This window comes from Coregonus lavaretus (assembly GCF_964263955.1).
Source record: "Coregonus lavaretus genome assembly, chromosome: 8".
Classification (NCBI taxonomy): domain Eukaryota; kingdom Metazoa; phylum Chordata; class Actinopteri; order Salmoniformes; family Salmonidae; genus Coregonus; species Coregonus lavaretus.
In genome coordinates this window covers 45,804,173-45,818,022 of record NC_139995.1, presented here as the reverse complement: position 1 = coordinate 45,818,022, position 13,850 = coordinate 45,804,173, and the positions used below count along the sequence as shown (strand labels likewise).

Here is a 13,850-nt window from a genome sequence, read left to right as displayed (position 1 = left end):
AATACATATGAAAACCCCGGCAAACAAAATACAATCAAAATGTCCACATTCAGGCTGGTCGACCCATCGGACCCTCCTGTGGATTCTCTCTTTCCTTGCCTAGACCCCATATCCCTAAACTTCAACGAAATAAACAAAAACATCTGAGGTCCCCACATGTACCCAACAACAGAAAACATAATTGTTCAAAAATTAATACAGAAAGAATATAACACTGGAATGTAGTCCACTACACTTCATCTCTTCCACAGTGTCGACTTTCAATGTGACGTCGATGATGGAATCGGAACATTTCCACTCCTTCCTTGTTCCACTTCCTCCAGTCCATTCATATTGTCCATGTTTGAGTATTTGAGTCCCTCTACATATTCCCCCATATGCTTCTGGAAGAAAAGAAAATACCAAACAGTATCTTTTGCAAAACAACACATGCAAATTAAAACATCAATGTCAACTAAAAATGATATATAAAATTAGATATAAAATGAATCACATTCCATTTCCCCCCTTTGATTCATCACAATAATATAATCGTCCCACAATCAGATATTCCAAATTTCCTAGAGTTATTTCAACCCTAGTTTTCATAACATTTTAGTCTGACTTTTTCCAATTTTATTTTTCTCTAATTTTTTCAAAAACCCATTTCACTGATTTATTCACAAAACTCTTTCCCATTTTCTGAGGATATTAAGTCGGGAAATTCCCACCTGCTTATGACTTCTTTGCACAAGAACTTTGCAACCGACTGAGCATATTTTAGCTTAGTTGAACATCTTATGAACCTCTTGGTATTTGGATGTAACCAAGAATAACAGTCACACATTATATTTCAGAAAGATTGTGCACCTGCCTATGACATAGTCAATCTATTCAAGAAAATATGGTTCCCAAAAACTCTACTCCTTTGTGATTTTTATCCTAATCTCCCCTTTACAACATAAGCTAACCCATAGCTTACTAAATCATCATGGTTTCTCCAAAACAATAATTGATTGCTACTCTAACGATTTTTCTATTGTCTTCAAAACACTTGCTTTTGAAAGTCCTTCAATTTCTGGTTCAATCCCTTGGATTGCTTCATCTTTCAATGGATACTGATTCTTCCAAGGAGGTCTGTCTCCTCAACTTTCACCTCAATTGAGCTGATTTCACAAATCCAATATCAGTCCTACTTTGATATCTCAAACATTCTTGAACTTTTTTCAACATCTCTTCTTCCATAGATTCTCAATTCATCTTCACACTTCAAATAGATTCATTTGTCTTCCGTACAGCTTATGACTCTCCTTGTCCTTGAGCCAAAATCATCATTTTCAGAAATCGCTGATCTTCACTCCAAGTTCTTCTCATCATTAATTGATTTGACATCGTGAGATGTGTAACCTCTTCAGGCTGAACACAGATAAAAACCTTTCTGCTATCCATCATCACTTCCCATAGTCCATTGTTTATTTTCACTTCAATTGTTGGATCTTTTTCCGGTCCTGATGCTACCAGTTGAAAACTCCTTTCGGATCTTCTAGGCACCTCTAGAGTCCTTGCTCCTTTCTCCTATAGGGTTCACCTGGAGGACAGGTGATCTTCACTTGCTCCCGTATCTTCCTCTGAAATTCTTTCTTTCCAGAAACTATCTATGGATATGAAACAATTTATACCACTTGTTGTGGCTGGTATAATTGCATTTGACCTTGTTCAGTTGAAGCTGTAGCAGTGATTGTTATTTGGTTCACACTGATTCTGCATAACCAAAGTTTCTCTTCTCCTTCTTCTCCACCAGTTGTATTTGATTGAGTTTTCGGAGAGTTTCTTGGTCCTGTTCTTTCTGGTTGTGTTCCTTTTTCCGGTACAGATCCACTTGATGGGCTATATGATCTGTATAGACACCTTTTGTCATGCTCCCAAGTCCAACCACTTCTGCCAGTTTGCTCCTTACCGGTGAGGGCAGTCCCATCTGTAGTTTAGCTCTCAAGATTGACTGTTCAATTTGACTCACATCTGGATCATTTCCGGTAATATTTCTCCACACTTGATGAACTCTTGACACGTAGGCTCTCGGATTTTCTTGTTGTCCTAGTGGGTCAATCAGAATGTTGTCAGGATGCACATTTGTTGGAAACGTATCTTTCAGTGCTCTCCACAGCCGATTCCTGCTTGCAGCCAACAATTCAGGATCATTCACAGCAGTTCCCACATATCTATGAAGTCCAGCTCTCTGAAAAATTTATTCCATGCCTGGAATCCCAAGGAGATTAGCCAAAAGTTTCTTAATGTCTCCTATGGCAGACTGTGTTCCCACCGTAATTTCTTCCAACTTTGAAATCCAAGGATATGCTCCATCTTGAAGAGTAGGCAGCTTCTCAAGTATATCTGACATATCGGTATTCTGCAAAGGCTTATATTCTAGGTTTTGTCCTCGAATGATCACCGGCATAATTTTCTTACTAGTGCCATCTTTCCTTGGCCTCAATGTATATTTCTTCTCAGATTCTTGGGATTCTTTTCTCAGCAGCTTCTTTTCCTTCGTCTTCAGCTTCTTGAGTCGTTCTTCCAGTTCTTTTACTTCTTCTAAGTTATTGGCCTTATACAGGTGTGATACGCATCGGTCTATATCTCTTTTTATTTCTTCTGTGTTAGTCATTGGAGGATAAAATCCTCTTGAATATGAAGCACCTTTGGTCTCCAAATCTTCATCGCTGTCTCCATCTTCATTTTCACCAGCACTCGAATCACTTGTATTTTTCTTCTTCCAACTTCCATCACCCCTTCTTTCCGCTCTGGCCAACCTCTGTCTGATGACAGGGTCATATCCACCCATGATCTCTTCTGAATCACTCTGATCATCATCATCATCATCATCGTCATCATCAAGTTCCATCCTCCTTGACCTCACTCTACCCTTAGTTTCCAGACATCTCGTTTTGTTCCTGCTTTTGGAGTTTGGATTCATCTTTATGGTCGTTTCTGCTTGTCCTCTCTCTATTATTTGTTCATCTTCATCTCTGATGCAATAGTCACCCTCCTGAATGATCACTGGAAGCTGAGGATAAACGTCCTTAAACTTGGCTTCTTTCTCATAAGGTGGGGGTGTTTTTGCTGAATCCATATATGAGAAAGGTGTATTGACTTCTGCCATTAGCTTTTCTGTCACCTTCACCTCCTTTGCCATTTTCTCTGTACCTCTGTCTCTCTTATCTTTTGTATCTTTTATCAGTTTTTGTCCTTCATTTTCAAAAAGCTTAAGAACACCCAGCTCTCTTTGTCTTTTTTCTTTACGAAGTTTTCCTTTCTTCCCCTTCTTTTGATCTGCCTTATACGTGGATACAAGCACTTGCATTATCTTGATGACGTCTGGGTTAAGAGTGCCTTCCACTGGCCATGGTTGTTCAATGTCAGGCCAACGTTTATTCCATTTTTCAGATAATTTTGCTATACCATTAACTAGAGGATTACTATTCTGTACTACATGAAGAGGAGTAATTGCTTTTGTAGTTTTGATGTCCTTTTTCCCCATTGTAATGACTATGTTATGTGTTTCCCTCTTGTTTCCCTCTTTTTTTTTTTTTTTTTTTTTTTTTTTTAAATAAAATAATTAATCAATTAATCCAATCAATCAATTACCAAACAATCAATCAAATCAATCAAATCAATTACCAATCAATCAATCAATCAATTACCAATCAAATCAATCAATCAATTAATCCAATCAATCAACCAATCAATCAAATCAATCAATCAATCAATCAATCCAACCAATCAACTAATCAATCAAATCAATCAACCAATCAACCAATCAATTACCAATTATTCTGTGAATTTTATTTTACCAAATTATTGATTAATGGCAATCTTACCACATCCGATGAGGAAGAGTAAAGGAAAGTAGTCAACTCCAGAGCAATTCAAGAATAAAATACCTGTACCAGCAACACTACCCAATTGCTTAATAAGCAATTAATTACCTTAATTTTACAGAATAATGTCAGTGCTGGATTTCCAACACAACTCTAATCAAAACAAGTCATTGACAAAAACTCTAATGTGCAATTGCCAATTACATCAATTCATCAGTCTGTTGCCAAGTTCCTGTGAAATGGTCACAACATGAAAAATTATATTTAGACACAATGTATCAATTAAATCCTGTAAGGGAAAGTAGGTTTTGTGGATAAGTACAGTACTGGCCTTAATTTGGCTGGGTGGTTGTCATCGATGCCAGCTGATGTTAGCACCTCCTCTCTCTCTCTCTCTGTCTCCTCCTTCTCGTCTCTCGTATGACAGAAGGACAAAACAACAAGCAAGAATTTAGTTCATCATTATTTATATATATATATATTTTCTTTTCACATTCACGCTAAGAAATAAGCAAACAGCTTAACTCAGGAATATTATAAATAGCTCAATAACATTTTATTTTATTCATTTATTTTATTATTATTATTTTTAATCCGTCAATATATCTCTCATTCACCAACTCAACCGATTATCAACCAAACAGTTTTACAGTCAAGCAATAGTTAATTCAAGAGAACATTTCACTTGTGTGCAAAATTCCCCCTCCCGTTTTCTTTTTGTCTGCACTGAGAATGACTCTCCCAATCAGTTCAGTGCAGGGGAGTGGCTAAACTCATAAAATCCTACGCGTGCGCAGTTCAGTCACCAATGTGATTTCAGAGTGAAAGGAGCTATAGACAGACCCGCTGTTGCTCCGTTCTCTCCTCCCATAGACAATAACAAGACTCTACAGAACACACAAACAAACACGAAACACACAGAACACAAATCCCACTTCCAAGTTATGTTATCTTTCACTTATCCTAGTTTGCAGATTGATAATTATGCTGTTATCAATTACAAAACATCTCTATACACTCTTAAAAAGTCCTCCCTGTAGGGTCATGCTATTCTAATAGTTAATGAACATTCTCCTTTTTATAGAGACTCATAAGGTTTTGACCTCAACTACCATATTTCCTTACAAAAGAGTAAAGCCCTGTTGTCAGAGCCTTAGTCGACACACAGCTGGAAGTAATCAGAGACCTCTCCACGTACACACATGTAGCAGCATTCTCTCTGTCTCACACACACACACAGACACAGAGACATACAGGATCCATTTATACAAAGCAAGCATGCTTATCGCCGTTCCTATTTTCTTTTGTATTCCTTTTGCTAAATTTCTGCTACCTTCAGGTTTTAGACATTCAAAAGAGAGGATTACTTCAGACAGATATTTCGTCAAATAAATTCAGAGCGGTAAACTTACAATTGAATATATTGTCTTAAACCAGCAGTTCCCAGAACTGACTTGAGAGTTAATCTAATAACTATCAAGATTTATGGCCATCATATTGATGCCTTGTTTTTTCCCAAGGGCTTCCTTAAATTAACAGCGTCCTAAAGTATACTGTTTTTTATTCCTTCATGCCTTATTTCTTCATAATTTTCCTGGACTATGTCTGTCACACTTTTTCCAAGGCAAAATATGTGTCCTATTGGTGTGCCCTATAGACACTCCCCACTTTTTTTTTTTTCTTTGTTCTCAACGCAAACTAATTTAGAAAATTTAGAACGGAATTCCTATCACACAGCAAAAAAGAACCAGCAAAACGCACGCATAGATTCTTTGACGGTACATCTTGAACACACACACTCTCTGGACTCACAAAACGGCCAGCGCCCAATATTAGTGAAAAAAGCTCACCTTTTTTGCCGGCTTCTTGAGCGGGAGTCACTTTGTAGCCCAGGAATGGAATGTTGAGAATAGACGTAACACGACCCAAAAAGAATAAAAATAAAACTACCTCGTCGCCATTAAATGTAGTGTCTAAAAGACACACCTTTGCTGGTCCATGCTGTAATGATAAGGAATCCGCCGACACTGTACTCTGTTTTTAAAGGTTTATTATAACAAAAGTTCCAGCATCGGAATTTGACAGATACTGCAGATATCTGTGAGACAGCACAGCCAAATCAGTAATTTGCTATTCCAACCCCTATTGTTCAAGACATGGTTTTATATAATTTATGACGTAATATGGTGTGATTCTAAAAACCAATCCCTGGTCTTTTTCACCTCTCTCCCCATATCATCTTTCCATAAGTAATGATTTCCAGATGTTTTCCGCAGAGTAGAATCGAGTTCATCTATTACACCATTTTGCCACATCAGCAAAATCTTAGGGCCAAGTTTCCTGTATCACACTTTCTGCAACGGTCAACATATTATAGACTGTAAGACACTACAATACCCTTATCAAAACTGTTAAACTCAAGTTCAAAAGCTACTGAAAATAATTATAATAACTCTTAATTATTCACAGCTGATTTTCATTCTACATTACGTAACTGAAGACCTACCCAGGTGTTTTCCATTTTTATGTAATTACCATCTCTACAAAAGGTGTCAATATTTTAGTGTCATGGAGCTTGAAGCCAACATCCCACATGTTTGTCTTTGTGGATGAGGCTGGTTTTAACATGGCCAAAACACGCCGACGTGGAAGGAATGTGATTGGGAAAAGGGCAACTGTGAATGTCCCAGGCCAGAGGGGTGACAACATCACAATGTGTGCCACAATATCCTCTGAAGGATTGCTGTTACATAAACCACTAATTAGGCCATACGACACAGAGTGCCTAATTTCATTAAGGGATGACCTCTATGGAAGGCTTTTGCCAGGTGAAGAAAGAGGGCAAGTCAGAAGAAATATGGAAACCTGGGTTATTGTAGGGGACAATATGGCATTTCACCACTCCCATGCAGTCACAGAGTGGTTTGCAGCCCATCCCGGGATGGTGTCACTTTTCACCCCCCCTTACTCTCCCTTCCTCAACCCCATAGAATCATTATTTTCCTCAGGGAGGTGGAAAGTTTATGACCACCATCCACATGATCAAATGTCACTCTTGGATGCAATGAATGCAGAATGCCTGGATATCTCTGCAGAAGATTGCCAGGGATGGATCAGGCATGCAAAGAGATTCTTTCCCAGGTGTATTGCGCGAGAGGCCATACAGCAGGGTTCTTCAATTCTGGTCCTGGAGGGCCGAAACACTTCTGTTTTTTATTTCTACCTGGTAGTTAATTGCACTCACCTGGTGTCCCAGGTCTGAATTAGCCCCTGATTAGAAGGAGAGGGTGAGAAACAGAGGTGTTTCGGCCCTCCAGGACCGGAATTGAAGAACCCTGCCATACAGTGTGATGTGGATGAGAACTTATGGCCCAATGCAGCAGACAGGGTTGACTAGCATTGTTATATATCTGTTTCATTTGGACAATATGCTATGCATATTAATAGTGTGTATACACTTTTTGTTTGTTTAACAGTACTGGAATTATTTATTTTTGTGTATTTTGGAATTACTCTGCAAAAAGCAAAATTCTGTAATTTGCAAAAAGACAGTAAATTGTATTGAAGCATATTGCAGCCTTTCTGCTTTATTTCTTTACATATCTTGCAGGACATTCTATACAGTACAGGTGTTCCACTCTTCTTTTGTAAAAATGACTGTTGGTTCATCTAAAAAAATATGATATTAGACAAATTGACACATTTTCAAGTGGTTTTTAGAGTTTTGTAGGTCATGATACTATGAATTACAATGTGTGCATGTCGTGAGAGACTGTTAGCTTTCATTTGGAAGAAAGATTTGTTTTTGAGACATGTAGGATGTGCATTGCCAAGTTGCATGTTGTTTTGATAACTGTATTTAGAGTTTTGCAAATGTATCCGCAGTATTAAACAATGCTTGTTAGCAAAAACTGTAAAGGTTTCCTGATGCTCAGTCAATCATGCCTATTGCATAAAAATAAATAGAGAAAGTTACAACACTGTCAGAACAAGCAGAGGATAGCCTACAACTCAGACCAGTCACTTTAAATACATTTTACACTTATCATTATGAATTTATTATGTCCATCTACGGTCCATTTAGACAAGGTCCACGTCACATGAAGGATATCTAAAATGTTTTTTCTAAAATTCCATGCAGAATGATTAAATAGTAAACAAGTGAAGTGTTACAGCAGGAAAAGTTATGTTAAAAGCCATCCACGGTAACCTGTTACCAAGAAATGAATGTATGTTGTGCCATGTGTGGAGCTGAGTGTTACAATGCCAGGTCATAAACGTCACGGTAGACAGGATATTACTGAAGAGCTGAGAATGTATTACTGGCTATAGCTCAAGCAGCCCCCCCCCCCCCCCCACTCTCTCTCACACACACACACACACACACACACACACACACACACACACAAACATACATATACAGGGATGTCCCCAGGATAAGTCAAAAACAGCATGTACAATTGGCATAGAATTTTCTCTCTCAAAACGTTGCCGTTAATCAGAATTTTCTGTGCTCTGACATTATCTAGCAATAAGACTATAACAAGGGAAATAGTACTGGAAACGCATAATAAATCATATAAAAACATATGACACTACTTTCCTACTCTTTCTTCCACAGTAACCCCCTTCAAGAGGAAAGGCAGTCCATTCCCATTAAGACATGCCTCTGTTTCCGGGGAGCTGGAGGAGAGTGGCTGGTGGATCTGTTGAGGAGCAGACGTCAGAGGGGACAGTAAAAGAGACCAGAGGATGGGGATCCATATAAAGAGCAGGGTCTCTAGCAGGGTGACAGAACAACAGGACACAGCCAGCTAGCTCATCACCAGCAGGGACTCACACAGGAAAACATCAGAGTGGGTAGTACAACAAGCTGACTATATGGATCTGTCTGTGTGTCTGTCTGTGTCTGTCTGTCTCTCTTTCTCTGTTGGTCTTTTTCTTTCAGTCTGTCTCTCTTTCCCGGTTGGTCTCTCTTTTTCTGTCTGTTTGCCTGTCTCTGTATTTGTCTCTCTCTCTCTCTCTCTCTCTCTCTCTCTCTCTGTCTCTGTCTCTCTCTCTGTATATTTTTCTGTATATGCCAATCTTTGCTTGGTAAGTCTATCTTTCAATGTGTCTTGTCTGTTTTCCGCTTCTTATCTCTTTCTGCTTGCAGACTTCCCTGCAGAATCTCTTTGCTTCTCTTAGCCTTTGCTCTTCTCTCGCTCTTTAATTGAGTGCATACATCTATGTAAATAGAATGTAAATGTTCAGTTTCCAACTATAGATATGAAGACAAGTGTAGAAAGATGTATTGAGTGTGGACAGATATGATCTGTTGAGACCTTTTGTTGCGTAACGACAGAAGTAAAAAAAACAAATCCCACTTCTGGAAGGAGTTTACTCACCGTGTTTGTGCGTGTGTGTGTGTGTGTGTGTGTGTGCCTGTCTGCGTATGTACGCGCTTGTGCTTGAGTGTTTGTGTGAGCAGCCATCTGTGCAATCAGTTTACTTTCATTACATGACATTTACATTACACAAGTCAATTGTCTTGGTCATGATCATTATTCTTTAATGGACAAATAACATCGTACAAACGTGTGTGTGTGTAGGACAGGAGTAAGCAGAATGACCATGCATGGAGCGGTGACAGGCTGTGTGGTGCTGGTGTGTCTGGTGGCCATGCTGGGTGAACGGGCAGAGGGACACTTCTCCTTCTTCAGCCCCAAAGAGATGAGGGAGATGAAGGTGAGAAGCAGGAAGTGAGGCGCAGGAGGGGGGGTGGGAATAACAGAGGTAAACAAAACAGCCAACCCACTGGGAAAAAACTTGTTGAATCAACAAAACAATCTGATGATCAATGTGGAAAACTGATTGGATTTGCAAAAAGTCATCGACATAAGGGAATTTGGTCTTTTTTTCTAACCTAAATCCAATGACAGGGTGACATTTTTTGTTAATTTCACATTCAATTCACGTTAGTTGATAACTCAACCAAATGTAAATCAAAACTAGACGTTGAACTGACGTCTATGCCCAGTGGGAAGATACCAGGGTCACGTTAAGAAGGGTGCACTGTACTGTATTTTGCAGATAGAAATGCCATGACCAGAGCTGATATGATTTCTAAAGCTGAGGCATGTCTGTTCTACACAATATGTTTCTATCTGTGTCAGACCTGGGTTCGAACTATTAAGGGTATTTCAAATACTTTTAAAGACATTTGGAAGTAAGTATTTTGATATTATTTTATTTAAAACAAGTAGTTGAATATTGGAATGTATTTGTAAACATACTCAAATACACAACACAAATAAATACTCCCATTAATTTGAACCCAGGTCTGTTTGTTATTTGTTATTTGAACACTATGCTTTTTTGGGAAATTATTTGAAAATACTTGAAAATACTTCCAATGCAAGTAGTTGATTCTGACAGATTATTTGAAAATACGTGTGTTTGTGTATATGTGTATGTGTTTAGGCCCTACAGGATAAGTTGGGGAGGAAGGAAATGAAGCCTCGGTCAGGGGACGGACAGTTTCAGGATGTCACCATCCAACAGCTTCCTGAGGACGATGGTGGTACTCCTGTAAACACACAAACACACACACACACACACACACACACACACACACACACACACACACACACACACACACACACACACACACACACACACACACACACACACACACACACACACACACACACACACACACACACACACACACACAGTCCTGTACAGCTAACCTTGTGGGGACACACAATTCAGTCCCATTCAAAATCCTATTTTCCCTAACCCCTAACCCTAAACCTAACCCTAACCCATACTTTTACCCTAAACCTAACCTTAACCCTAACCCTAACCTTAACCCAAAAACCTAACCTTAACCCTAAACCTAACCCTAGCTCCTAACCCTAAAACAAACCCTAGCTCCTAACCCTAAACCTAACACTAACACTAATTCTAACCTTAACCCTAAACCCCCTATATTGCATTTGACCTTGTGGGGACCAACAAAATGTCCACAGTTGGTCAAGAATAGTTAAACATGTCCACACACACACACACGGAGATACAGAATGTTTTTTGTTATTGACTGTTTTGTGTTATAAACCTCTAATAAATGTGTGTGGCCAGGAAAAGACAGTGGAGATAAGTGTTCGACTGACAGCCAAACAGCTGGAGCATGTGGCCCCTGTGCTGGAAGAGATCATCCATGAAATGGTGGAGCAGGCAGAGAAGAAAGGTACCCATGACCATAGAAATATAACACATGAATTTAGATGCACATAACAGCCACAACTGTCTGTCCTTACAGGTGATTATGGGACATTTACAGCCTGGTTCAAATACATATTTAAATACTTGAGGTGTGCTTAATTTCCCTGGTGGAACCAATGGAATAGTCCCCAACAAACTGTACAGTTACAAAAAAAACAAAGCTGAAACATCACCCTTTCTTTGTTTAGACTAGGTTAAATGTCTTAAACATCAAATAAAATAAAATAAAATTGTATTGGCCACATGCGCCGAATACAACAGGTGCAGACATTACAGTGAAATGCTTACTTACAGCCCTTAACCAACAGTGCATTTATTTTTAACAAAAAAAGTAAGTGTTGAGAAAAAAAGAGCAGAAGTAAAATAAAATAACAGTAGGGAGGGTATATATACAGGGGGGTACCGGTGCAGAGTCAATATGCGGGGGCACCGGCTAGTTGAGGTAGTTGAAGTAATATGTACATGTGGGTAGAGTTAAAGTGACTATGCATAAATAATTAACAGAGTAGCAGCAGCGTAAAAGGATGGGGTGGGGGGGCAATGCAAATAGTCCGGGTAGCCATGATTAGCTGTTCAGGAGTCTTATGGCTTGGGGGTAGAAGCTGTTGAGAAGTATTTTGGACCTAGACTTGGCACTCCGGTACCGCTTGCCGTGCGGTAGCAGAGAGAACAGTCCATGACTAGGGTGGCTGGAGTCTTTGACAATTTTGAGGGCCTTCCTCTGACACCGCCTGGTATAGAGGTCCTGGATGGCAGGAAGCTTGGCCCCAGTGATGTACTGGGCCGTACGCACTACCCTCTGTAGTGCCTTGCGGTCGGAGGCCAAGCAGTTGCCATACCAGGCGGTGATGCAACCAGTCAGGATGCTCTCGATGGTGCAGCTGTATAATTTTTTGAGGATCTGAGGACCCATGCCAAATCTTTTCAGTCTCCTGAGGGGGAATAGGCTTTGTCGTGCCCTGTCTTGGTGTGTTTGGACCATGATAGTTCGTTGGTGATGTGGACACCAAGGAATTTGAAGCTCTCAACCTGTTCCACTACAGCCCCGTCGATGAGAATGGGGGCGTGCTCAGTCCTCTTTTTTTTCCTGTAGTCCACAATCATCTCCTTTGTCTTGGTCACGTTGAGGGAGAGGTTGTTATCCTGGCACCACACGGCCAGGTCTCTGACCTCCTCCCTATAGGCTGTCTCATCGTTGTCGGTGATCAGGCCTACCACTGTTGTGTCGTCGGCAAACTTAATGATGGTGTTGGAGTCGTGCCTGGCCATGCAGTCATGGGTGAACAGGGAGTACAGGAGGGGACTGAGCACGCACCCCTGAGGGGCCCCCGTGTTGAGGATCAGTGTGGCAGATGTGTTGTTACCTACCCTTACCACCTGGGGGTGGCCCGTCAGGAAGTCCAGGATCCAGTTGCAGAGGGAGGTGTTTAGTCCCAGGATCCTTAGCTTATTGATGAGCTTTGAGGGCACTATGGTGTTGAATGCTGAGCTGTAGTCAATTAATAGCATTCTCACGTAGGTGTTCCTCTTGTCCAGGTGGGAAAGGGCAGTGTGGAGTGCAATAGAGATTGCATCATCTGTGGATCTGTTGGGGCGGTATGCAAATTGGAGTGGGTCTAGGGTTTCTGGGATAATGGTGTTGATGTGAGCCATGACCAGCCTTTCAAAGCACTTCATGGCTACAGACGTCAGTGCTACGGGTCGGTAGTCATTTAGGCAGGTTATCTTAAAGTTCTTGGGCACGGGGACTATGGTGGTCTGCTTGAAACATGTTGGTATTACAGACTCAGTCAGGGACATGTTGAAAATGTCAGTGAAGACACTTGCCAGTTGGTCAGCACATGCTCGGAGTACACGTCCTGGTAATCAAACCTTCATATTGCTTTATGTTTTACCTTTAATATATATGTATATTGTGCAATGCATGTGCAAACTTTGTACCATACCGCAACAAACTTGAGGTAAAAACACAAATGAGGTATACAGCGCTTAAAGTTGAGAGGCTGTTACATGTTTGTACTATCTCTCCCTCTCTCGTTCTCGTTCTCTCTCTCTCCCTCACTCTTTCTCTCCTCTCCTCTCCTCTCTCTCCTTCTCTCTCTCTCACTCTTTCTCTCCTCTCCTCTCTCTCCTTCTCTCTCTCTCTCTCTCTCTCTCCTTCTCTCTCTCTCTCTCTCTCTCTCTCTCTCTCTCTCTCTCTCTCTCTCTCTCTCTCTCTCTCTCTCTCTCTCTCTCTCTCTCTCTCTCCCTCACTCTTTCTCTCCTCTCTCTCCTCTCCTTCTCTCTCTCTCTCTCACTTCTTTTCTCTCCTTCTCTCTTTCCTCTCTCTCTTTCTCTCTCATCTCTCTATCTCTTTCTCTCTCTCAGCCAAATGAGAAGACAGAAGACCACAGGAGACATCAAAGCTACCAATTTACTACAATTGACCAGGAATACATGCACAGATAGTTTATGTTTCAATGATATGAATAAAAGGGAAATTATCATTTAAACAGAACTTTGCTTGTCTTGTGAAATTGCTGTATATCCATATGTGTCACACTTCCATACCATATCTTTATATGTGTCTATGTAATGTGAGGAAAAAACCACTTCATTGCTAGTAGTGAGTGAATTGACAACATTCCCTCTTTACACACAAGCATGCATGAGCACACACACGAGCACATACATTTACATTTTAGTCATTTAGCAGACGCTCTTATCCAGAGCGACTTACAGGAGCAATTA

The 13,850-nt window shown here is 40.3% G+C and overlaps 1 protein-coding gene across 2 annotated transcripts; it reads left to right on the top strand.

Annotated features, from left to right (window-relative positions):
• The first annotated feature begins 8,632 nt into the window (after nt 1–8,632).
• Nucleotides 8,633–13,581, top strand: mlnl (motilin-like). Of its 2 annotated transcripts, none has more exons than XM_084167828.1 (5): nt 8,633–8,710; nt 9,446–9,581; nt 10,317–10,413; nt 10,977–11,085; nt 13,488–13,581. In XM_084167828.1, the coding sequence occupies exons 2-4, from the start codon at nt 9,462–9,464 to the stop codon at nt 11,057–11,059; spliced, it is 300 nt and encodes a 99-aa protein (XP_084023954.1). In that variant the 5' UTR covers nt 8,633–8,710; nt 9,446–9,461; the 3' UTR covers nt 11,060–11,085; nt 13,488–13,581. The 2 variants fall into 2 exon arrangements, with proteins under 2 accessions (XP_084023954.1, XP_084023953.1); XM_084167827.1 differs by having other exon boundaries at nt 10,317–10,424.
• Nucleotides 13,582–13,850: the final 269 nt, after the last annotated feature.

Coding starts and splice junctions, on each gene's coding strand:
- mlnl (XM_084167827.1), top strand. CDS start 9,462: ATGACCATGCATGGAGCGGTGACAGGCTGTGTGGTGCTGGTGTGTCTG. Junction 9,582..10,316: donor AAGAGATGAGGGAGATGAAG/GTGAGAAGCAGG, acceptor GTATGTGTTTAG/GCCCTACAGGATAAGTTGGG. Junction 10,425..10,976: donor AGGACGATGGTGGTACTCCT/GTAAACACACAA, acceptor GTGTGTGGCCAG/GAAAAGACAGTGGAGATAAG.